This window comes from Malaya genurostris, chromosome 2 (genome assembly GCF_030247185.1).
Source record: "Malaya genurostris strain Urasoe2022 chromosome 2, Malgen_1.1, whole genome shotgun sequence".
Lineage (NCBI taxonomy): Eukaryota > Metazoa > Arthropoda > Insecta > Diptera > Culicidae > Malaya > Malaya genurostris.
The window spans coordinates 37,076,183-37,103,290 of NC_080571.1; the positions used below are offsets into that span (position 1 = coordinate 37,076,183).

General features: G+C 38.2%; 1 protein-coding gene across 2 annotated transcripts in view; it reads right to left on the reverse strand.

Annotated features, from left to right (window-relative positions):
- Positions 1 to 27,108, reverse strand: part of LOC131432900 (uncharacterized) — a 669,773-nt gene that overhangs the window by 74,811 nt on the left and 567,854 nt on the right. For both annotated transcript variants that reach the window (XR_009229989.1, XM_058599478.1), the window contains exons 6-11: positions 20,721 to 20,896; positions 20,398 to 20,563; positions 19,541 to 19,640; positions 2,612 to 2,983; positions 1,831 to 2,043; positions 1,041 to 1,507 (exon numbers count right to left, since the gene is read on the reverse strand). Coding sequence is in view for 1 of the 2 variants with exons in the window: in XM_058599478.1 (XP_058455461.1) it covers positions 1,041 to 1,507; positions 1,831 to 2,043; positions 2,612 to 2,983; positions 19,541 to 19,640; positions 20,398 to 20,563; positions 20,721 to 20,896 (1,494 nt within the window). In the remaining variant the exon portion in view is untranslated. The remainder of the gene's footprint in view (positions 1 to 1,040; positions 1,508 to 1,830; positions 2,044 to 2,611; positions 2,984 to 19,540; positions 19,641 to 20,397; positions 20,564 to 20,720; positions 20,897 to 27,108) is intronic.

Sequence of the window (27,108 nt, forward strand, 5' to 3'; positions counted from 1 at the left end):
TTTTTCATCAACACACGAAATTCCTTTTTTTCCATTTTTTTTACAATAACAAAAGTAGCTTCACTCAAAATGCAATATCCCACAAACTAATAATCAGACAGCTGTCAAATTTATACACGTATCTTTTGATGGTTGGTACTAACTGAAAATGGTATGGATTTAATTCTAGTGGCGCCCTCTCATAGAAACGATACGAACTTTTCAGCCGATCTGTTATGTGTCAAATAAAGTCACTAATAAAATAAAAAAATCTCATAGTCCCGTAGCAACCTTGTATTTCATAATGTTTCCATAGGGTAAAGTGTGTTTAAAATTGCACACCGTCGTTTAGAGCGACGATGCAAAAAAAAGGTAAAATTCTTTTGTATTTGGCTCAAAACTGTTTCAATTAGTAGGCTATATAAGTTACTTACTAAACGAATTCGGCTATACTGGTTTCCAGTTTACGGTTCTAGATGTACCGGAAATAGTTTCTCAGAGATGATTTTATCGATTTCCACAAACTTATGCTCAAATAAAAGTTCCTATAGTATCATAGGTAGCTGTTTAATCATTTAGTGCGACGATGCAAAATAAAGAAAAATTCTTATTAACTTGACATAACTATTTACAAATTGAAAAGGTTATGTTAGTTTATACCCAAAGAAAGATTCTTATTTTATTCAAGATTGACTTCTGGACAGAATGATATTTTTTGAAATATAAGTAATACGAGAAAGGCATTATTACACCACAAGGTGCATCAAAAAAAGTTTTTTTTTCGGCATCGTTACTTCTAATGACGATTTGAAATTTTCAACGCTCATCACCCTGTATTTTCGAACCTATAATGCTTTGGGAACTGGTAATGTCAACTGGCCCCTCCCGAAACGAAATGCTGGGTACGAGCCTGGCCGAATGTCTGTCTTAAAATGCTGTTTATGTTGTCGCTCTGAACCGCATCCATCCATCAATAAATGTTGAAGTTTGTAAATAAATCCCGTATTTGGCAAGGGATATGTTCCTGTGGATTGCAAAACAAACTAAAAAAACCTTCTCACCTGTATGCTGTCGCTTTGCTGTCGAATTCGCTCAGCTCGTAGTTGTTGTTGCCGTTTATTGTCTTGGTGGCGCCCGCCCCGGAAGACAGCAGCGATGCGTTGTTCTCCTCGACGAGCAGGGCGCAATTCGAGTTCGTATCGGACTCACAGCCACCGACGGCAGCTCCACCGGATCCTCCACCTCCACCACCACCTCCACCACCCCCACTACCACTCCCACTGTACAGATGCTGCTCGTTGATGCAGGTGTACAGCTGTCGGTGCTTTAGCAACCTTGGAGTCTGATCCGATTGTTGCTGCTGCTGCTGTTGCTGTTGCTGCGGTTGGTGCTGAATGTTCAGCAAGGATTCTCGTTCACTTTCGGCGGCCTCTAACCGCGTCCGTTCCCGATCCCGATTGCCGACCTTCGGTTCGGCATGAATTCCACCGTTGATCGATGTACTGGTTACCTGCTGCAACAGGGTAAACTAGATTTTGTTTCAAATGTTCGTAAAGATTTGGTCACGCGGCAAACAGCGGTGTCAGCGCAGTGCAGTGCGTTTTTTTGTTTGTTTGTTTGAGAGCGTGTCGAGAAATGAGAAAAGGTGCAAAAAATCAGATATTAGAAGCAGTGCCTGAAAATATGTGGTAATTAGTTGAGCAATCAAACCCCAATCAATCAGTCAGGCCCCGGAAATCGAGAGTTTATGTACAGTTTCAACTCTCGATTGCGACTACCAAACTAGCGTAAAACTATGCCACTCGAAATGATCTGATCTGATTGCTGACTTTGGTTCCGGTTCCGGCTTACCTGCTGTATCTGCTGCTGGTCACAGTCAACTCCGTTCAGGATCGCTCCGGCCATCTCCGTTTGAAGCAGTTTGATTTTCTGTATCATTTCCTTGATCTCGTACCGGAGAATACCAAGGAAGCATAACTTCAGGAACGCTATCACGCAGTAGCCGAGCACAAACAGCACGTCCGCCGTGTGCCGCAACCAGGACACGATCCGGTCGGCACAGCCCTGTCATGAAATAATTGTTTTTTCAATCGGTTTCTTACAAAAACAAAAAAAACTGAGAAAAAATTGAATTGAAAAATGAAACAGGATATTTTTCATAGACGATTGCTTCCGTCGTCATGGAAGTGGTTTCCGATCTGACATTTTCATGTTATTCCTGCTCCAGATGTACATCGCCTGTAGGCCAATGCACCAGTTGATATCGAATGGAATTCCATCAAATTAATTGAAAATTCCAACAGGGTGAGTAATTTTCTATCGTTTGCATTGTTACCGAGAGTAAAAGGATTTTCACACTCTATTCTGCATCTAGGCAGGCTGTGACCTTGTGATGATAAATGCTTGTACAACTAGTTTTCTATAAGATAGAGAGACAGGGAGAGAGAGATCGGCAGAAGGTCTGCACTTGGTTGCAAGTGGCTTGTACCGAATGGGACACTCTTTTCAAAGTCACGTGACTAGTGTGGATGTAAAGTAAATCAATTTAAATTAATTGCTAGGAAGACAAACTGATAATAGTTTCCAGTTTTTTTTTTCCATAAAGCGGAAGGTTTTTTCATAGCCTACTCACCTGTGGATAAACCGCTCGGCATGCGGTGATCGTTCTGACACTGCCGCTATCACCTCCGGCACTGGCAACGCTGCTACCGCTGCGAACACTAAAACTGCCACCACTATTCGTACTGCTACTGCTACTGGAACTCAAGCTACCACTGCCGCTACCACTAATACTACTGCTACTGCTACTCGGAGCCGTTATGAGACTCCACGAATCGCTGATGTCGCTGAAGTTGTGACCAGCGGCCGCCGCGAGATCATCCAGTTCGTCCCCGCGGAATACCACCGCCGATGCCAGCGGTCTCCGCGATATGCTGATCTGTTCGGTGACATCCGAAGCGCAGCAGGAATCCGGGTAGGTCCGGTTTACGTGTATCGGAAAGTCCTGAAGGAAGTTGGTGAGATGGAGATAAATTTAAGTGTGGGAAAGATGAGTCATTTTTCACCAGTTCACAAACGATCGGCAGCAGTACCATCCTCATCGGACTTACAGTAGAAGATTTTATCTTCTTCATGGAATAACAAATTTTTATTTTGGCCTAAGCAGCATGGTTATCTTTTACACATATTTGTTCCCATTCACTTAACGTTTCGTCTCAGCCCTGCAACCTAATAGTATCCGAACTAACAAAAGCTTCCTTCACTTCACGATTCGTCTTCAGCTCATCAGTACATTAGCAGTTCAAATTGAACTGCCATTAATATCTAACCGTTCAATTTGGATCGTCAAGCATACATTCATTTACGGTTGGTCGAGTAGTACTGTTAGGTGGCAATGGCAGTTCAATTTTAACTGATTATGCACTGATAACCTGATGACGAATCGTGAAGTGAAGGAAGCTTTTGTTAGTTTGGATGCTATTATGTTGCAGGACTTGTCTGTAGCTTTCATGAAAAAAATACAAAATAATGATGCCGTTGATAAAGTTAGTCAAAAAGCAGAAAATATCATCGCGCTTGTAAGTCTCGTTAAAGTCTTAAAACACTTCCAGTTTCTTCCAGCCCTCGGAATCTTCGAGCTAATGCAAAGTGCTTTAAGAAATGTGTAATAAAATTAAAAAGACGGGTGGATAATGTCAGAGACATAACTGGATGACTTGAACACGAATGAAACTGACATGTTTCTTTCATGCTTCCGAATATCAATAATCGTTCGTATTAGTTGATTGAAAGTGTATGAATGTCAAATATTTTACTTTCTTAATTGAAGTTATAAATAAATTTAACTCATTGGAACCACCCCGAAAACACAAATTATGGAACGATTTGAAAAACTATCAACAAATCGAAAACCTTTTCGTCTTGAGAAAACTGAAACTGACCCAGGGTAATTTCATCAAACGAACACTTTTCACTGGTTTCAACGACTTACATTTATTTATTACTTCAGTTAAGAAAACTTAGAATATTTCGTTTCACATATTTTAATTGTATGGTAGAATAAGCTTGTCATTTGTACTGAAATATGGATTCGCCGTTATAACTCTGGAAGCGAAGCAGTACAATATTTGAAACTTACACACAGTGAAGTAAAACTTCATTCAATTCAATTGAAACTGAATGTGGAAGATCTCGCCAGAAGACAACAGGGTCCTTGTGGCTTCGAGTCATGGGTAGAAGTCGTTTTTGTAGCAGTGGTGATGAAGGATTTCGAAATCTTACCGCAGCTACAAATTGCTTGTCAGACCATAACTTTCTTAACCAAATTTTTCGACTTCAATCGATGTCTCGGACTGGTTTAACACTTGCCTTTCTCGCACCGTATAATATTGTGGTCCCGGCAAGGATTTGTAATCGAGTTTCACGTAGGTTTCGTCGTCCACGATTGTGCAGTTCAAATTTCCAGCAAGAATCATATTGTACAGCTTTCGAACCCTCGGCCTGATCGATGCTTCTTGTTTCGGACTACGTTTTGGTTGTTTCTGCTTCTTATAGGTTCGAAGATTCAAACGTTCTTTAGCACGAAGAACATTTGACTTCGAAGTTCTCACTGTTTTGGTCACATCCCGAACTGAAACCTCCTTCTTTTGTTCGAACGCCTTCAGTATACGTTTATCCAACTGAGGGTTAGCAGGACCTTTTTTTTACCCGTTTTCGGTTTATTCTCAAAGGTTATCCTCGCCGAACTTCCTGATTGCATTTCGCACGGCTTTTTCACTTACTCCTTCCATTTTTGCTATCTTTCTCAATGACAGTCCGCGTTCTGTGCAGCATTTGTACACAATTTTTCGACGTTGTTCTGCTGAAAGTCCACGCATTTCGAAACAAACTAATGAAAACGAATAAACAACTGCACAAGCTGTTAGAGAAGAGTGTAAACAACAGGAAGCAGTCATAAAAATTGACAGATTTTGAACCATTGTAAAATGGCAGCGGTTTTTGGTTGCGTCCATACTTTTTGGCACAGTCTTTAGTTCTTAGCAGTGCTTTCATCATTCATTCATCAATGCGAGGAACGAGCAAAAAAAGCGTTCAGCGCAGCTATAGCACTCATACCAACAGACTGAGTTACCGGCTTCGATGCTGAAAATATACACGAGCAAACAGAGTGGAGAACGAACCATTCCATACATACTTGCCGACGAGCGTGCTCTATTACGTTTAATAGTATTGAACCTTCCTGAAAAACAGTATTAAGTATTCTCTTTTCTCTCAAATATAGGCAACTCGTTCAAACAATTCCTCGGTAGTAGAAGTGATTCAAGCACACTATCGTTGGTGAACCATTCATCATCAAAGAATACTTTTGAATTTGAATGTAAAAATAATTTAAATCATTAATGTATTCAAGCATAAAAAAAATAAATTTAGAAGGTTTCACGCTGCTGTAGATTTTCCACATCATTTTTTACTACCAGTAGCTATGATTAATGTTCATGTTTATGAGATCTTAACTGCAAGCAATGGCCAAACAGAGTGAAGAAGAAGAAGTAAGCTTCATCTGTGCTTAACGATTTCACTGCTCACTCGTTGGGCTAGTAACCACATGAAGAGATTCATGTATGTACAGCCGACGATGAAGAACCAACAATACTCTCTCGTTGCTCCGCTCACTAATGTAAAAGAGAATGAGCAACAAGTAATACTTCTATACGCTTACCTTCCAAGTACAGAAGAGCTTTGATTCACTAATACATACCAATGTGAACCAACTCCGTCTGCTTAGAAGTGTCTGACGAATGGTTCAGTTGCTGGTGCATTCATGAACCATGAAGCGAATGAATGATGCTTACTTTTATTCAGTTCATTCATTTTCCAAGCACTGGTTCTTAGTGAACATTCAAATGGTTCCAAAAAGAATCGATTTTGGGAACAATTTTGTACAACTGTTGAGTACGTTTTGCCATCATTTATTTATCTACACCAGAATCTATATTCTGGATCTGGATTCAATAACTAAATTCGGAACCTGTGACAGGCTTAGAATAGAGTTGTGGCGAAATTTCCGAATTTAGTTCTGAACTTGAATGTCTGAAGTTCTAAATTTAGTTCCTGCATGTATGCTCTGAATTTTGAAACACACTTTTAGGAAATTAAATTCTGATACTGAATTCTGAAATCATGTTCTGGTTAAGAAGTCAGTTCTAAAATTCAGATTCGGAGCTCAGATCTAAAATTTATTTCCAGAACCTTAATCTAAAATTCATATCTCGAATTTTGTTCCTGACTTACGAATCAGAATTCTGGATTCGAATTCATAACAGAAATTAGGGAACTAAATTCATTTCCAAAGTCTGTTTGAGAAACCAGTTCTAGAAATTTAGCTCCAGAACCCAGAATTAGGATTTAGTTTCAGAGTCTTAGTTGCAAATTCTGAACATGTATTTTGGAACTAAATAGAATGAATATTTACGAAAAACCATTAAATCGTTTTGAATGATCGAAAAGTGAAGATACCAAAAGAACGTATTGGCTTTATATTGCATAAGCATTTGACTATGAGAAAGCTCTGTTCAAAGTGGGTGCCGCGTTTGCTCACTGTTGACCAAAAACGAGAACGAGATGATGATTCTGAGCAGTGTTTGGCCATGTTTAAACGTAACAAGTCGGATTTTTTTGCGTCGATATGTGACAATGGATGAAACATGGATTCATCGCTTTACTCCGGAATCAGAACGATCGTCATCTGAGTGGACAGCAACTGGTGAACCTCATCCAAAGCGCTCGAAAGCACTACAATCGGCTGGAAAGGTTATGGTCTCGGTAATCTGGGATGTGCGTCGTGTAATATTCATCGACTATCTTGAGACAGGAAATACCATTAACAGTGAATATTATATAGCGTTATTAAAGCGTTTGAATGCTGAAATTGCAAGGAATCAAAATCAAAACAACGCACCGTGTCACAAGTCAATCAAAACAATGGCAAAACTACATGAATTGAACTTCGAATTGCTCCCACATCCACCGTATTTGCCTGATTTAACTCCCAGCGACTACGGGCTGTTCGCAGTCCTGGAAAAAATGTTCTCCGGTAAGAAATTTCGCACGAATGAAAACGTTATCGCTGAAACTGAGGCCTATTTTGAGGAAAAAGATGAATCGTTCTACAAAAGTGGTATTGAAATGTTAGAGCGGCGCTGGAATGATTGCGTTGCTTTTGGTGGAGATTACGTTGATGAATAAAGTTAATTTTGAACCAAAAAAATCGTGTTCTCTTTGTTAGGCCCGGGACTTTTCAGCCCATGTGTGCCCAACCTTTTTGTATTTAAGCGATAATAATTTTTTCGAAAATAAATTTTTGAACAATTTGGATGCCCTGAAAAGGACCGTTTAGTTTGTTGGTGTTAGTTTGAAACCTTCCAATCACGAACATTTAGCACTCCTGCGTTTTCAACGGACGCAAAGAAACAGTAGAACATCAATGGAAATGTCTCTCGTGTGGGGCGAACGGCGCATGAAATCAATCCGCTGAAAGTCCACTTGTTAATGTGCATAACAACTTTTTCTATGGTATTAACGAACCGCACATAGTGCGAGTCGGTTCGATAGTGATTCTTGTTTTATGAAGAGACTTTTCATAAATGCGAATGCTAAATGACTCTTTCGCCGAAATGACTTTCGATTAAATGACTCTGACCCAGAAAAACTCCAACAATAACAAAAGAAACGACGAAGAAACGAACGAAGATGCGATTTGTAGTATAAATGAGTGAATAAAAAAGAAAAATGTTTTCCAACAGGAAGTGCAAGAAAATTAAATGAACAAGGTGAACAGTTCGGTGTTTATACGATTCAGGTAGCAGTTCAATGTAGAAAGTTTTATTACAGAAAATAGTTATTTGCATAATGAATGCATCAAATTAACATTATATAACACTTATTACATTAATTTGGTATGTAAGTGATGTTAACTAAACTTAGATAATGATATGTGCAATTTTTATTGTCTCGCTTTTATCGAAGTTTTCCGTTCAACTTCGAAAACCTTCGAAAGACATCCAGAATCGTAATGGCACACCGACAAAGCAACATTTCCCATATGGAACCACTACAAATAGTCAATGGCTTAGTTATTTTTAATGTAGCTTTGATTGCAACCACCATCATAAATCTTGCGCGACGTCATATCAGTTCGGCTAGCAAGAAACACCGAACACTATAAATCGTTAGCTACTACTGCAGCGATGAATCATTGAACCCATCTGGCAAACTCTCTCTCTCTTTTTCGCCGTACCGTTCCTTGCAAATCTTCGGTCGCTACCGATGAAACTGTGACCATTAAATGCAATCTAATATACCTTAATTATTTTCCCATTTGCTGTCGGGTTCCCAGATTTCCTGGCCCTCGTCTATGTGGAAAACGAGACGCAGCGATACCGCAAAATGAACGGTTATTTGTCGTAGGTAATGTGTTGTGACTGCTACTGAATTGCATCGATACTTACCCGTATCGATGAGTAGGACGATTTAATTTATTGAAGAGTGATTAAATAAGCTAATTAGATGGAAAGGAGCAGTCATTTTATGATTGATGTTCCCTAGTATGAAGTGCATCAAACTGTATTTATCATGTTTCTCCCGTATGTCACATAGCAGATGTAAAATGCAGCAGTTTGAAAATTTCCATTAGTTTGATCCATTTACTTGTATTAGTTTTAAGATGGTCTCGAATCACTTATCTCACTCGCAATAAACTTCCAACACATTTAATTCATTCTGAAAATTGAATTCTGATTGATTTACAGCAGATGAGCTCTCAGATTGCAGATTTAGAGCTACAAGAATTGTTGGTGCTCATAAAAGGCTATTTCACTGCCATTGTTGGTGCTTACTGGTTACCTGGGTATTCGCAACAGCTTGTAAATACTTTTCTCAGCTCCAACTGAAGCTCGAAAACGATCTTCCAGACGTTCGCCTCTAGTTGTGAAGCACAACGTTATATCTCCTATGCTGTGGGAGCGATTTTCTTACACGCGAAGAAATACATTGAAAATCAATGCCGCTCATACGAGGCTCACTGCACATAAAACCAACCCCTAGAGCTTACACTTGCTGATGTGCACAAGCAACCTTCTCTATGGCATTATCGAACTGAACCGAATGCAAACAGGTTCTAATGCAAACCGAATGCAAACAGGTTCTAAATATGATAAATATGATGATGATAAAGCGAATGTTTCACGCTGCATGAAGGCAGCTGTTGACTGTGTAGAAAAATGTGACAGAGCTTATATTTTGTTTGTGGGATAGCGTTTTTTTTTCATTTGCGGGTTAGCTTTTTGTTTTGGGTGCTGAAGGATAGTTGCAAGTTAAAAACTGAAAATGACTAAATCGAGTGATGCAAATTTGTTACAGGTTCTTACAGAATCTGAGGAAATTTACTTCTGAATGATAGTTTTCTTAAATTTTTACTTCTTTGTTTTCTTCAAGCAGGCCGACTTTCATTAAACATTCGAATCATTTCCTTCCGTTGGTTGAATTAGTAAATTGTCTGTACATTTATGTGTGTCGATGAGCGGGCATATTTGATATTTAATGAATCGGTTTTCGTAAATTTAGATTCGAATAAAAGGTCGTATTACCTCACACTATTGTGTAATTTTTGTTATAATCTGACTTCTGGTTTAGATGTTACAGGTTGATGAGCAGGTAAAATCGAAGTCACTGATTTCAACCAGCAACTATAAAGATCCAGCTCAGATTTTGTTTTTCGTTTATTGCACCTTCACTTTTAATGGCGTTTTGAAATTTTTAACGCTTATTCCTCTGTATTGGATCCCGGTAAAGTTGAAAAATTCAAGCATTCATTTGAATCAAAGCATGTAAAAATCATATCTGAGGTAACATTGCAGAATTCAGCGAACTGAACCGAATGATATATAACTTTTTCTTTCCGGCACAATTTAAATTCTAAGTCGAGTTTTCAAACGATGATTGCATAACCATTTTTAGTTCAGAGTGAAAAAGCGCAAAATTATTATGAAAATTATTCTTTTTTTTTAAATTTAAAAGAATGTGCTATTTTTTCAAATTTTAAATCTTGGCAGTCATTTCAAATCAAATGCCAAATTATTATTTTCATAAAGTATCTTCAATTATTTGAAATAGGAAAATGAGTTTGTTACTGTGCTAGTGCTACATAATTTCAAATTGAAGTTTTCTTTAAAGAGTATCAAAGAAGAAAACTCATGACGCCTTTCTCGTTCCTGGGTAGGTAAAAAAAGAATAACACTTGATATATTTCGTTCATTCTAGCCTGCGCATTTCACAGAGCAGGAGCTAGAGTAAGTGCATTATTCCGGTAGGTTCAGGTTCAAAGCTCAGTTCCAGTTCCAGTTCCAGTATCAAATTTTCCTTCAAAGAAGATCGATTGCGTCATCCAGCTGCTGGTCGTTTGTAATGGAGAAAAAAAACGAAAAGTGACCAATGATGGGGAAGATTATGCAAAATCAGCCCTTCTCATGGCTCCAAATGTTATCTAAAGAACTATTAAGATTGCTTCTTTGGAAAAATCAGAGATTGGCCTTCTGAATACCACAGAAATATGCAAATTCGAAATGAAATAATCGACATCAACATTCTGTATGTTGCTAGTTTTTATCTCATTTGTTCCGCGTTAATTAGTTGTGTGGTAGAAAATATTTGCCGCCAATAAGTCAAACTTTAATATAAATGCACCGTTACAGTTCTGGAAGTGAAGCAGTAAAAGTTGCGAAATTCACACAATCATCTAATACGAACGTTTATCATTTTTATTTGTAATCACGTCATCCAGTTATGTCTGTGACATTACTCACCGGCCTTTTTCAATTTTCCAGTATATTTTGACCTGAAATAATATGGCAAAGAAAATTCCTGACATTACATTCCTGTTGTGGAATTTGGCTGGTGTGTTTCAACAGACTTCGCTGCCGATTGTTAGCGTAACAGATCGGCTGAAAAGTTCGTATCGTTTCTATGAGAGGGCGCCACTAGAATTAAATCCATACCATTTTCAGTTAGTACCTAACCTTCAAAAGATACGTGTATAAATTTGACAGCTGTCTGATTATTAGTTTGTGAGATATTGCATTTTGAGTGAAGCTACTTTTGTTATTGTGAAAAAAATGGAAAAAAAGGAATTTCGTGTGTTGATGAAACACTACTTTTTGATGAAAAAAAGTGCCGCCGATACCAAAAAATGGCTTGATGAGTGTTATCCAGACTCTGCACCGGGCGAAGCAACAATTCGTAAGTGGTTTGCAAAATTTCGTACTGGTCATATGAGCACCGAAGACGATGAACGCAGTGGACGTCCAAAAGAGGCTGTTACCGATGAAAACGTGAAAAAAATCCACAAAATGATTTTCAATGACCGTAAAGTGAAGTTGATCGAGATAGCTCACACCCTAAAGATATCAAAGGAACGTGTTGAACATATTATTCACGAATATTTGGATATGAGAAAGCTTTGTGCAAAATGGGTGCCGCGTGAGCTCACAATCGATCAAAAACAACAACGAATTGATGATTCTGAGCAGTGTTTGGAGCTGTTATATCGAAATAAAACCGATTTTTTCGTCGATATATAACAATGGACGAAACATGGCTCCATCACTTCACTCCGGAGTCCAATCGACAGTCAGCTGAGTGGACTGCACGCGATGAACCGAACCCAAAGCGTGGAAAGACTCAACAATCGGCCGGTAAGGTTATGGCGTCTGTATTTTGGGATTCGCATGGTATAATTTTCATCGACTACCTTGAAAAGGGAAAAACCATCAACAGTGACTATTATATAGCGTTATTAGAGCGTTTGAAGGACGAAATTTCAATAAAACGGCCTCATTTGAAGAAGAAAAAAGTTTTGTTTCATCAAGACAATGCACCGTGTCACAAGTCGATAAAAACCATGCTGAAATTGAACGAATTGGGCTTCGAATTGCTCCCTCATCCACCGTATTCTCCAGATTTGGCCCCCAGTGATTTTTTCCTGTTCTCAGACCTCAAGAGAATGCTCGCTGGTAAAAAATTTAGAAGCAATGAAGAGGTAATCGCTGAAACTGAGGCCTATTTTGAGGCAAAGGACAAATCGTACTACAAAAATGGTATCGAAAAGTTGGAAGATCGCTATAATCGCTGTATCGCCTCTGATGGCAATTATGTTGAATAATAAAAACGAATTTTGGCAAAAAAAATGTGTGTTTCTATTAAACGATACGAACTTTTCAGCCGAACTGTTACAGAATCATTGCATGGCTGGTGCTACGATCCTATTGACACTAAGAATCCTTCCAGTTCGGGACTCGAACATATAACAACATGCTTGCAAAACCAGCGCCCTATGCATTGAACAGTCAATCTTGAACCGATTGTCAGGTAACTTATATAAATCCATCCACAGATCATTGAGCTATAAGTTTTTAAAATTATGATAAAAATTTTAACGCGGCTGGTTTTTAATTTTTAATTGACACCCGGCCTCGTATAGTGAATAGTAAGACATTTTCAAATACCAAAAACAAATCCAAGTGACTTTTCGTGACAAAGTCTACACTTCCGGAAAATTTCATAAAAATATTAAATTAAACTACACTATGCCACAGCAAGAACTACAACGGCTAATGTATATGTTTTGTTTGCTGTTCATATTTTTAGAGCTACACATTGCTCACTTGTCTATTTGTAGCTGTTTCAGGTATGTTCTCTGTCATCAAAGAACTTCAGTGAAAACAGGTATTGAGATCTACACGAGCAATCTGCAGCTTATGTGTAATTTTACAATTCTCATAGTCATGGAACTACATATTGCTTACTTGTGTATTCTGTTTCAGAGATATTTTCAGTTATCCGAAGACTTCAGTGAAACACGAGTATGGAGTGTTCTTCTGGTAGATTTTAGGGCCCGAACTTCAAATAGTTTTTGGATGACGTAGATCGTTCACAATAAGCGTATTAATTGCATGTGGTGCCACGAGTACGGGCCGAGGATAATAAGTTCGTTAATAATCTTAGTTATGCTGATAGATCTCAAGGTCTGAACTCCAGGTAGTTTTTGGATGAACAAGAAAAGAAGAAAACTAAATATTTTAAAACTTCATTCGATATAACCGATATTTGAAAAAGTTTCAAATGAATTTCATAAACTTTTTATCATTTTCTATATTGCTTGCGCGCTGCTGTTTCGTATGGTGGTGTTGTGTGAGAAATTCACAGTGGGTTCACTGGTATTATATCGTGAGCAAAAATTACATATATAGAAATGACAATTGCATTGGAATTTATGTTGAAATAACAACCAGTTGAAATCAATAAAATAAGTATTATAATAAATCGTTCATTTTCTAAGGTAACTGGCGTTTATGATTTATTTGTTGTTCAATATCATATAATAGACATTACTTAAGATTGTAGCAAAACTGAATTTTCAACCATTGCTATTTGATAACCTGGTGCCAGAATCACAATTTAAAAATGTATACGTTTATGGAAAACGTATTTATTTGGTACATTTTCGTTGTCTTGTGAATGTCCAGTAAATTCTTATTTCAACTGTTTTCTAATCAATAGTGAAATTCGACCACGTCCAAGCGGTGAGTTACTATTTGGTACTGAAAAGATACCGGAAATACTTGAATACTTTTATTGATTTCTAACGTTTTTTAGAAAGAGGATCTATACTTGCTACTAAGCTCAGATACATACATTGTTAGCATGTTAGTCAATAAATATACATATAACCTCATATTATTCAATTTTAAATACTAATGGTTCATAGTTCTAGTGTAAAAATAATCAATAGCAATAAAAATTGAATTAGGATATATTCAAATTGTGAAATATTCACAAATCTATTACAAATCAACAAGAGTATCTTTTTTACAAGACAACAAAATGTGTGGTAAACCCACTGCGCTCAATCACTGAAAATATTCTTGGTTTCTATGTGTCGGTATAGTCTGTCATGCTTTGTTCGATGGGCAGTTCAACTCAAGCGTTTATTTGGACGCAACTTTTGGGACTACATTTCACTGTAAGGTGATAACCCTTCTTCCCGTTACATTCTTGAACTTTCAATGGTATATCCGCCAGGCGCGTATACAGGGGGGTGTTTTAGGGGTTCAAACCCCCTCCGAAACTCAAAAAAGTATGATATTATGTAAACTCTTTTTTTCAAATAAGTAAAAAATAAAATGAATAATTTTCAACAAACGACTCCACAATATATAACAATTATATAAAAAAATTATAATTCCGTAGACTTATATAAAAAGTTCCATTTGTATGGAAATTGATCAACATGTTCTGAAACACCCTCCGAAATTTTTTTCTGGGTACGCGCCTGATATCCGCCATTAGGTTCCGCACGGTATTCTCAGATACGTCCGCAGTGACCATATGCTTTCTTCTTAGTTTTCGCTATCATTTCTCTATTGGGTGAAATTCTGAACAGAAATTCAGATAAATTGATTGTTTTTGGCACGTATTTGACGTCTTGTATCTTATACCATTCCGAGACGGATTTTCGCAAGAGGTCAAAACCGAGGCTGAGAATTTTACCTTCTGATAAACCGATTGCAACCGCTTCCGCAAACCTCGTACTTTTTACCGGTAGAAACGAAGATGTTCGACCACAACTACATGTGGCCTGCCAGAACAAATACTTCTCGGAAATTTGGAAATTTTCTTTGCAACGGCGTTTTTTCGCATTGCGGGATAACAAGCCAGATCCGGAAGCCGCTTTAAAGTATTCGAGTTCGTATGTTTCGTCGTCCATTATGGCACGAGAAAATTGGTGTAAAGCTCAGTTTTTGCACGAAAAATGGTGAAACACACTCAAGTTTCTTTTTATGCGATAATTAAAACGTTTTTTTTTAATTTTCGAAGTTATGATTTTTTTAATGTGATTGCTCAGTTATCCGGTTTTATGCGATGTTCCTAAGATATGCGGTATTTTTGTTTTTTTACTTAGAAATTCGCGAAACGTTGAGATCTGGTGTTATCTCGGAAAAAAAATTTATGTTCATTCTGGAACAATTTTTCATTTCTTTCAAAAAAAAACCGAAACGATGGCGAAACACAAAGAAGATGAACATAATAATTTTAACCAACAGCCAAACAAAAATCTATCGTGAAGTGAATGTAGCACACAAAATAGTGTCTTATGTGAAAGCGGCACCTAAAATCACCATCGATCGCGGTGACATCTGCAACTATTCGTCACGCTGAAGGAGCAAATTTTCTATACAGTTCATATGCGAACTTGTATATTTGTTTCCTGTGCAGGAATTGATCTTTCCATTTATCAAAAATATGAGAGAAAAGATAGTTTTTCAGTAAGACAACCCGGGCATCCACGAAACGGTTCTGTAGCTGATTGAAATTGGTCAGCAAGCAATCCCGATTCTTAACACATGGGCTGAACAAAGAGAACAGGATTTTTTTTGGTTCAAAATTAATTATATTCACAAACGTAATCTCCACCAAGAGCACCGCAATCATTCCAGCGCAGCTTCAACATTTCAATACCAGTAGTAGTAGTAGTAGAATGATTTATGTTTTGCCTGAAAATAGGCCTCAGTTTCAGCGATAACCTCTTCATTCGTGCGAAATTTATTACTGGCGAGAATTTTTTTCAGGTATGCGAACAGCCAGTAGTCGCTGGGAGCAAAATCTGGCGAATACGGTGGATGTGGGAGCAATTCGAAGTTCAATTCATGTAGTTTTGCTATTGTTTTGATTGGCGTTGTTTTGATGAAATACTTTTTTCTTTGCCATATGCGGTCGTTTCTTTGCAATTTCAGCCTTCAAACCCCCACAATAACGCTATATAATATTCACTGTTAATGGTATTTCTTTTTTCAAGATCGTCGATAAATGTTACACCACGCACATCCCAAAATACCGAGACCATAACCTTTCCAGACGATTGTTGTGTTTTCGGGCGCTTTGGGCGAGGTTCATCAGATGACGATCGTTTTGATTCCGGAGTGAAGTGATGAATCCATGTTTCATCCATTGTCACATATCGACGCAAAAATTCCGGTTTGTTACGTTTAAAGTTTAAACATGGACAAACACTACTCAGAATCATCAACACGTTCTGGTTTTTTTTCCAACAGTGAGCAAACGCGATACCCACTTTGAACAGAGCTTTCTTTTAGTCAAACGCTCATGCAATATAAAGCCAACACGTTCTTTTGATATCTTTACGATGTCAGCTAACTCACGCAGCTTCACTTTGCGATCATTTAAAACGAGTTTTTCATGTTTTATGGTGTTACCACCACATTTGGACGTCCACTGCGTTCTGCATCTCTACGGTGTCTGTACGACAACGTTTGAAGTCAGCAAACCAACGTTTTATTGTTGTTTCTGAAGAAGCGGTTTTTCCCATCAAGAAGCAGTGTAAAATAAAACACGAAATTGTTTTTGATCCATCGTTCTGAAAATAACAAAAGTAGCGTCACTCTTAGCACAATAACTCACAAACTACTGAATAGAGTATTATGAATTTTTAACAGCTGTCTTTAAAGGTTAGTTAGGGGAAGATGTTCGGTAGCCGGCAGTGTTCGGTTGTCGGCACCCCACCGTAACTTTTGACAGAAAGCAGATAGCGTCATTTCGACAAATGTCATTTGTGTGTGTAATAACAGCTCGTTCTTTTTGTGCCGTATACCGAAGCAAACAGACGCTTGTACTTTTTGCTGCGCTTAAAACAAATTTTGATTGCGGGAAAATCAACACAAAAGCTTTTTCTGACTTATTTTTAATATTAGGTGTACAACTTTGCCTCCGCCGTTTTTTTTTTCCAAATTTCAAAGCTTTATTGCGAAAAAGTGCTTACAGATGTATTATTCAAAGTATTGTCCGTCGCTAGCGACAACTTTCTCCCATCTTTCCGGAAATTTTCGAATACCGGCTCGAAAAAAGGAGTCCTTTTTTGACGCTATCCATGAAGCAATCCATTTTTCCAACTCTTCGAAGGATTGAAAATGTTGATCTGCCAGGCCGTGTGCTATCGAACGGAATAGGTGGAAGTCAGAAGGGGCGACATCTGGGGAATACGGCGGGTGGGGCAAGACTTCCCATTTCAGCGTTTCCAGGCACTTTTTGACCACTTTTGCGACGTGAGGACGAGCATTGTCGTGTAGGAGGATGACTTTGCCATGTCGCTCTTGATACTGTGGCCGCTTTTCTTTTAGCGCGCGACTAAGGCGCATCAGTTCGACACGTTCTTTTACTCAGAGCAGCATCACCGTAAGTTTCTGAAAGCATTCGATGCGCTTCAGTTGCATTTTTTTTCGAATTGTAACAGAATAGTAAAACTTCCCGTAAATGGCGTCAATTGGGCATATAAACAGACATTTTCGAGTGTGAATAATACGAAAACAAGAACAACTGTCACTGAAACGGCGATGACAATTCGTTAGGCACTGTACACATTCACTTTAAAGGCATTATCAACTATGTATTTTAACCAGCCTCAGCCGGTACAGCCACCTATCGGAAAACGGCGGAAGCAAAGTTGTACACCTGGTAGTATCATTAAATGAAGAGCATCAATCGAAAAGGTGAGTGGATTGATTATTTATAAAGTGAAATCGATCTATTTCGTGATTAAGTACTGGATGCTATCACAATTTTCGCAACCAAAGTTTTTTTTTTCTAGTAATTTTCATAATGTCTACCGATTTCAGTTACCGGCAGTCCGTTTTTTTCGACAAATCGCGAAAAATTGTCATTGATATGCAGAGATGCCAAGTCTGCAAATTTGTCTGTACACAGAAAAAATTTATGAATTTTACAGGTGACAGAATCCTACAAACGATACAATTCACAACTACTTAATTTTTCAAATGACGCAATATTCAACTCGCACAGAACTTTACACGCTCCGAGTGAAATTTTCACTCGGCTACCAAGTGCCACTGTATGGATTTATATGCATCAATTATTCAATGAACAGATATAAGCTCTGTGGTTCAGTCGAGTAACTGATGTGCTTGTGATCTAATGTTTCTCGGTTCAAGTCGCGCTGCTGCTAACGTTTACATTGTTTTACATGTTCTTGAATGAAAATTTGTGTGAAATACGACGCTCCATTTATGTGCATCTTATAAGATGTAAAATCACAAGATTTTTTCGAACTGTGTAAATTATCAAATTTCTTAGCTAACATGTAAATCTTTTTTCGTCTGAAAACTTTTCACAGACTTTTGAAACTTCGATTTTTTGCAGACCTTCGGCAGAAATTATAGACTTTTGTAAATTGGCACGATTTTTTCGTTTTCGCTAGCTAAATTTATTGTATTACCTGGCATCTCGATATGCAACACGTGGACAACTTGACGGCTTCCGTCGTATAAGTAAAAACTTTAGTTCTCTGGTTCTGTTAGCCATGGCGACTTCAAGCAAATCGTCCAAGTCAAGGAAAATGAACTTTGATGCACTGATTAATGCCGATAAACGTTGCTTAATGGATAAGAAGCCAATAAATTCGACTGAATTCAGTTGTTAGCTAGGGACTTTAGCTTTCCACTGATGTATATATGTCCGCATAATGTGCAGTCAGTCAGAAGTTATAAGCTTAAAAGATAAGGGTACCGGTAACCGAACACTCTCCCCTATTAATTGGAAAAAGGTGACTGCAATAAAACTAGCGCCATCTATGTGTCATGCCCGAGACTTTTCAGTCCATGTGTTATAAGATGTAAAATCACAGGATTTTTTTTTCGAAGTATGCTGACCGACGTTTCCACAATTGATTTTCGGTATTTTTCAAGGTTTTGCATTGGCATACGATATTTAAATGAGGAATGTAAAGATATTTCCCTTGGAAAAAGATTAAAACCTATTGTTAGTGTAAAACATTGGTTTTAATTTGGCACCGGTTAGGCCGAAAAATAACCTTAATTCTTTTTATAGTTCAAACAAATCGAGACTGTTTAATGTATTCACATCAATTTCTGTTATAAGCTTCAATCCCGAATCGGTGGACGATTGGCCGTAGTCCAAAATTAGATTGCCCTTGTTTACTGTTAGCCTTTCCTGATGGTACGGTGTGATTAACTTGAACAGGAAAAAAGACACACTGTACGAGTTCTAGGATATTTATGACTACCCGTTTCCAACAGTAAACGAGAATACATCAATTGCTGGCAAAACTGGTCACCAAATTGACAAGCTCCCCCTGTACCTAAAATCAGTATAAGCTCGGTTAGACTGCTACTGCGGCCAAGCTATCACAACAGATCCTATTTATCGTCAGGCAAATACTCCCCCCGGTCCCCCGCTTCCGGTGATCGGTTTATGGGTACAGTGTTTCACGCTTCAAAAACCTTCACAATACTCCCCCCGATTACTGTGCTGCTAAATCGAGCTTTGTTGTTGTTGTTTCCGTCGCCTACTGTTGCCAATGGTGATGCTGCTGCTGATGATGATGATGATGGTTATAGTGATGATAACGGATTCCGGTTTTCTAGTAAAACTGGGCTCCGAAAATTGTGTTTATACTCACTTGTGGTCCTGCTACGCCACAGCACCGTCCCTCGTTCTGCAGCCGATCCCAGAGATCTGTTAATTCGATTGAATTACCATATTCGTGGGCCAGACGATTCCTGTGGAATGGGAAGAGAACACGACGCAGAGATAAAAGAAAACTGTTAACTACAGATCACAACGGTTTTGCTCTGTCGAAGACACAGCGGCCGGCCATCCACTGATGGTGGATTTCGGTGAATTGGGCCATTAAGTCTCTGTGCACATACACACACACACACACACACACACACACACACACCAACAAAGTTTGCCAGTTTATTATGGCTTGCGCTTTTCGAGTTCGATATCTCTCTTTACAGTCCAGGGAACGGAAATTGATGGTTATCGATTGCCAGCTTTCGGAAAAGTTTAAAGCTAAGTTCCCGTTGGTGATTTGCACAAGGCAAATTGGATTGGAGCGATTCTCGATCGGATGAGGGAAAGCGCTTTTGAAAGTTGCATGAATGCTGAGTGGAATTCGTGGTTCGGTCGGGGGAAAAAACAAATCCGAAGAGTATCTCCGCTTGTTTGGGAAGATCATGGATGCGTATCGAAGCCGGTCCCGAACAGAGGATTTCTGTGTTGATACTGGGATGTGGTTTTGCACAGTGAACCGTATCTCTATGGCAAACAGCCCGGCAAAATCCCCAATTGTCTTTTTTTTTTTGTAAGGACACTTTGCTATGGAGCGAAAGTTGGTGCTCCATTCTTCAGCGATTGATTGATGATTAGAAGAAGCAAAGTTCAATTGACTAGTGGCATGTTTTTACTGCTTTGGTAATTGGCAGCAGCAGCACCGTTCGAAGTGGTCAAACACGTCATCGAAATACTCACCTCAGCATCGGTTGCAGGTCGTTCATCACCCGGTCGAATTTGAACATCCAAAATATGCCTAACATCGCGTCTCCTATTAACAATACGAGTAAAAGCAACCAGTAAGCGTTTAATAATTTCTCCGATAGTCGTAAGGCACCAAGACACCCTATCAGTTGTAAGAAACCTAAGAACGGAGAGAAGAGCACTTGTTACAAACGATTAGCAGTTATCATTATGGTTGTTTGGCGGTCAAGTGCGCAACGCAATTCAGTTGACAATAAATTTCGGTGTGTGGTTTGTCCTTTCTTTTTCTCTCTATTATTGTGGGTCTATTGGCTCACCTGATTGCACCAGCAACGCTAGGTACGCGTAGATGAAGCTCGGCTGCGTCAGACTGAGCCCGGTCACCAGCAAGCGCCTGTAGTCGGAGAGTAAAATTTTACCCGCAACGCCACAGAATACAATTACCGCCATCAAGAGCACAGCGTTGCATGTGTAGATCCACAATCTGTAGTACCTGTGAATAGAAAAGCCGGGTGGCATTCAGACACAGAGAGAGAGAGAGAGAGATAGATATAAAAAAACTGGCGAAATAAATAACAGCAAAGTCGGCGGAAGCGGCTAATTGTGTACCGTAATAGGATAACAGAGCCTTTGGGAGTGGTTGGGAGGGTTATTCAATAACGGTTATTTGGACGGCTTTGTACGACGTGGTCAATCATCGTTTGGAAAGGTAATTGCCGGTCACGTTGTTGTTCAAATGAAGAGCTCTTGAATTCGAGTACTAGTGAAACAGGATGCTCAATCAATTTCCTCGTGATTACATTTTTAATTTTGTTTTCAATTATGGATGTACTACCCCAACTGGCAACTGTACAACTGAACGAGCAACCGTTTTTCTCGAGTGCACCGCAAAGTTGTCGATACTCTAGCTCTGGTGGAAATTGTTTTTTGTTTTGTTGCTGGTCAATTTGAAATGGGAACATTTATTAAATTGGTTTCGATTAATTCTTTTATGAACGGCTTCGTTATAATTGCTATCATTATGTTGCTGTCGAGTTTTCGACCTGGTGATACTCAATTAGTGCAAATTTCACATTTGATTTTCAGCTCAAATTGATCTGTTAAGTTAAGTCGATCATTTACGGCTGCTCGGTCACCAATGGAAATTGATCTTCAATATCAACTTCTCTTTCTGAGTAGCCTAGAACGCCGTGTAGTGTCGGTAACGATTCTCAACTTGTTAAGAATAACACTACGTTCCAGCCGTCTCGATGACATAAGTCCACCAAACAGGTAAGCCGTGTGGCATCCGGCGGTACTATTTCAACCGAGAATCGATCCACTGGTTTCCTCATCCATGTCGTAAAAGGCCACTAAAACGGGAGCTCACAGGTCATGGTGTATTTCCGTACCGATGATTGAATGCCTGCAGCAGCCTAAAACAGGCTGTCGTAAACGGAACATTTGTGGGCTCTGCCCTAGTGAAGCTCAAAAGGGAATGGATCATTTCGCCGAAAGGGTGCAAATTCTGGTTATTCATCAAAATTATTCATGTGTTCTTATGTCTCCTGGACAATTGATAACCAAAGCCAAGATGGCTGAGTTGGCCGCCGATCATTCAAGTTTTTCTGGATTATATCAGAAGTTCAACACAACGGGAGTAACCATTGTCATTTTTCATTGGTTTTTATTGCAAATCAATACCAATCACGATATGAAGACTATTGAAGAATTCGGCGAAATGACTCTTTCGACGAAACGGCATTCGACGAAATGACATTCGGCGAAACGACCCTTTCGGTGAAATGACATTCGGCGAAACGACCCTTTCGGTGAAATGGTGTTCGGCGAAATGACATCGATCCGCTCAAAACTCCGTCTAACCGGTGTTCATATTCTTCATAGTATGTGATTTACAATGGAGCTAAAGCCGTCAATAGTAAATTCGTGTCTATTTATTTTCTCTCATACAATACTTAGTTGTTCATAGTATTGTAATATTAAGTGTGTGATATCCCACATAATCGTTCTTGTCTCTTATGAACACTGACGATTGCGGGTTACCCACGAGGTACCAAACCCCTGAATGACTAAAACCTGTTAGTGGTCAGTATGCCGTCAAATTTGTATCGTTCTTTCGGCATGTCAGGTTAGACATTGCGCTTCGGCGCATAAAGTGTTTTGCAAAAAGCATTAACTTTACGTTTGCTCAACGAATTATGTTGATCCGGGGGTTTGCATCAGTAGTTCAACATAATCTGCTGATGCACCAATGAGTCGAAGACGACACATAAAAAGATGAAATTATTTGTGCATTATATTTACAGATTCCAATAGAATTTGCATCTAAATTTTCCCGATCAGAATAAGGTCGTCAAATGGTGAGATAACTAAGTCCTCACAAGTTTCTACCTCATGACATTTGGTCAATAGAACGGCGTCGACTGGGTGCTATCGCCTTCTGCGTCAGTAGGAGAATGAGAGGGTGCGAAATGGCTTGTGGGTTGAAACCCATCCTAAAGTGCAATATTTATCATAGTATATTGTAACATGTTGTTCTGTTGTTTGTTGCATTATTTGTTATATAATGAATTGAATTATATTACATTGTTTTATATATTGTTGTTATTATTATTATTAATATTATTATTTACATCATTAATATTTTTTTTATTTAAAAGATATTTTTATTCAGGCCTATTTGCGTACAAGCTTTACGTGGCCGAATTAGCCGATTTTTAAATAATGTATTTTTTGAAGTGGATCTCGTTGTCACTCTTTTTCTAGGAGAAGAGGAGCTTCCATTCCCTTCCTGCGGGGGTTGAGGGGCACTTTGTTCGTGACTCGTCTCGTCATCCATTGCCGCATCGGTGGTTTTGTTGTTGATTGCCGTCTTCTTTTCGTTTTCCTTGATGTTCGCAGTCTTTAGCTCGTTGCTAGTTGCTGTAGATGCGCCTTGTTGTACATTGGTTGCAGTTGCTGGTTGGTTTGATGGTGAAACAGGAGTACTGCGCTCACTAGTTTCCATTGTTGAACGGTTGACCTTGTCTTTGGTTGATGATGTCCTTTTCGCAGTTTCGGTGCAAGGTTTACCGTAGTGTGCAGGTTGTTCACAAAACTGGCATGTAACCAGCTGATTTTCATAGGTAATCAACGTTTTACACGGATTTGTCCCACCTTGACCACAAATGATGTAAGATGGAATTGTCTTATGTAGATGCATACGTACCACTCGCACGCCAAAACATTGTTGTTTAATGAGTAAAAACACCGTGCAAGCGAAACAATGGATTGAAAAATGTTATCCGGACTCTTGTCCATCAAAAGCAACGATTTGTCGGTGGTTCGCCTGTTTAAACGTGGTCGTACCGACACAAATGACGCGGAACGCTCGGGTAGACCTGTGGAAGTCGTTACACCGGAAAATGTGAGTGAAGTGACAAAAATTATAATGAAAGATCGTAAAGTGAAGCTCCGTGAGATTGGTGAGATGACACAGATATCATATGGAAGTGTTTTTACTATCCTTCATGAAAAATTGAGCATGAGAAAGGTTTTTTCCAAGTGGGTGCCGCGATTGCTTTCGATGGAACAAAAACAGTCTGCCACAAGTCGAACAATGGCGAAATTGAACGAATTGGGCTTTGATCTGCTTCCCCACACCCCATACTCGCCAGATTTAGCCCCCAGTGACTACTGGCTCTTTGCTGATCTTAAAAAAATGCTCCAGTGAAAAAGATTTGGCTCAAATGAGGAGGTCATCGCTGAAACTGAAGCTTATTTTGAAGCGAAAGATAAAATTTTTTATAAACATGGTATTGAAAAATTGGAAAAACGTTGGAACCATTGTATCACCCTAAAAGGTGATTATGTTGATGAATAAAAAAAAAATTTGTAAAAAAAATGTTGTTTCCATTGTTAGTCTCGGGAGTTATTGATCCATGTGTTATTATATTATATTCCCGATCAGATGCACATAACAAAATCATAACACAAGTATGTCAACAGTTGATATGTATAACAATTTGTGTTATTTTGAGCTAATTAGCAAATGAAAACAGTTGAAAGGTAAAACTTATGATAACAATACAATAACAAAATCAGTTATGATGTTTTATTTTCATTTGCAAGACTCATGATAAATTTCATTAATTGAATAAATGAGTTTTTCCGTTGCTTTATATCGGAATATAATGATCAGAATTTCAAAGAATTGAAAGAAGAAACCAGATCACTAAATTAATTATTCATTTAATAAAATAAATCATTGAACAATTTTGGATTGAAACGATGCTAAAAGTTGGCTGTGATGTAATTTTTCTGTTTTAAATTTGCTATCTAATTTATTACAACCATTGGTAGAAATTTCTGCTTTCATACGTAGTTATATCAAATTACTTCTGTAGTTATATCAAATTCAATAATAATTGTGATACAAACGTTTCAAAATCTGTTACGGTTTTGTTCTCGCTAGAGTCTTTTTTGTTATGATTTTTGTTATTTTAAAAGCTTACAAGTCAAAAATATTTCAAAATTTGTTACAAAATATGTCTGAAACAAATGACTCCAGTTGTTATAATTCTGTTATTACCATCTGGTCGGGTTATGTTATATTGTATTGTATTATATTAAGTTATATCACATTGTATTGTATGATATTATATTATATTGTTTTGTATTGCATTGGGATGCGATATATTATGTTGTACACTAAAGTCTTTTTTATGCGAGTTTACGTACCGCATAAAAAAAACCGCATAACTCCGAAAATTCGCATAAAAAACACATAAAAAAAGACTTTAGTGTATTGTATTATATTATATTATATCATATTATATTATATTATATTATATTATATTATATTATATTATATTATATTATATTATATTATATTATATTATATTATATTATATTATATTATATTATATTATATTATATTATGCTCAATTATATCGACAACGGGGAGGGGCAGGGAGTGCATCAGGGTATCTCACAAGTGAATGACTGGATTAGGGAGTGGATTGCCAACGTGAGTCACGTGGGGGAAGCTTTGTGTTTTTCCCTAAAGGTCTGAAATGAGTAAGACGCACCCTTCTAACAAACAAACCATCAGGTGGGTTTAAGCTGGTACAGCGAAATTCTTTATTATATGGCCGGATGTTCTTGCTGGAAGGCATCGGGTCCTCAAAACCCATTTTGGCCTTCTTAACAGCAGTTATATGAAAGCTATCTGATAATCAAATTCGGATCTACTGTAAGTCTTCCCGCCATAAAAAAAAAGATTGGGAAAATTTTTAACACATATAACCATATATCTCCGGAACCGAAAGTGGGATTCGGATGATGTTCGGGAATTCCGCCTAGGATCACTGGACCTTTCATTTGAATTTAAGATTATTTTATTTCAATTTTATTTATTTTATTTCTGGAGCAGGGAAAATCCCACTGGAGATAAGTTATTATCAATCTATCACTATGTCTCCAGCAGGCATAAAACCTCCTCATCTTTTGTCCCAACAGATTGCAGAATATCCAAATGATACATTTCATATTATTAACTACATATTGCATATCATTAACTATTATAACTACATAGCTAAGTACTTAGAACCAACGATAAACTCCTAAAGAGATAGTATTCGACAAAACGATTTCCTGATAGTATCACGAGGTAGATGAAAGTCGATCTGAATTGAGCAGCGATTGAACACTCGGCACATACTGACAAATGACTCGTTGTGACCATAGTTGGTTCTGGCGGCAGGAGTGCGTAGGAAAGGATGAGTTCGAAGACAACGACGACGAATATCCAAATCTAGCAAGCGTAACAGCTCCGAGCAATCAATTCGTGACTGGAGAAGATCAGCAATGAAGACTGCCTTGAACACATTTCTGCGAACGGACAATAGATCGAGATCTATGAGCTTGTAGCGATCTTGGTAACTCGGAAGATTTAGGGGGTCTCTCCATGGTAGTTGGCGAAGCGCAAAACGAATAAATTCATGTTGAATATTTTCTATGCGTTGAATGTCGTTTTGATAGTAGGGTGACCAAACCACAGCTGCATATTCTAGTGTAGAACGGATCAAAGCACAATATAATGCTTTGAGGCAATATATGTTTTTGAAGTCTTTCGTCACACGAAAGATGAACCCTAACAGTTTCGAGGCTTTATTGATGGTATATTCAATGTACTGTTTTTAATTCATTTTCGAATCCAATATAACTCCCAAGTCCTTAATACACGATTTTCGTCTAAGAACAGTTTGTAAGATCGTGTAGTCGAATTCAATCATAGAATGTTTGCGAGTGAATGAAATAACAGATCATTTTGAAGCATTAACGGTCATTCGGTTTACTCTACACCAATTTGTAAAAATGTCCAGTTGTGACTGCAAGTTTTGATGAGGTGAAAGAGTTTGAAATCATCAGCATACGATAACTTCATGCATTTTAGCAAAATGTTTAAATCGTTTAGGTAGAGTAGGAATATGAATATGAATTTGTGAAAATCACTGAAACCACCGTTGAGAAAAATGATTGAGATCCGGAACCGTCTATTAATAATGATCACCGATTGAAGAAGTTTCGAGGCCGATTTAGAATTTTTTTACGTGTTTTGTTTGACCCTCTAAGTGGTGGTATAAAATCTTTAACGTACTTTACACTACAATTTCGGAATCGGACGTTGGATCCACAGAATTTCAGAAATTTTGTATAGCATCA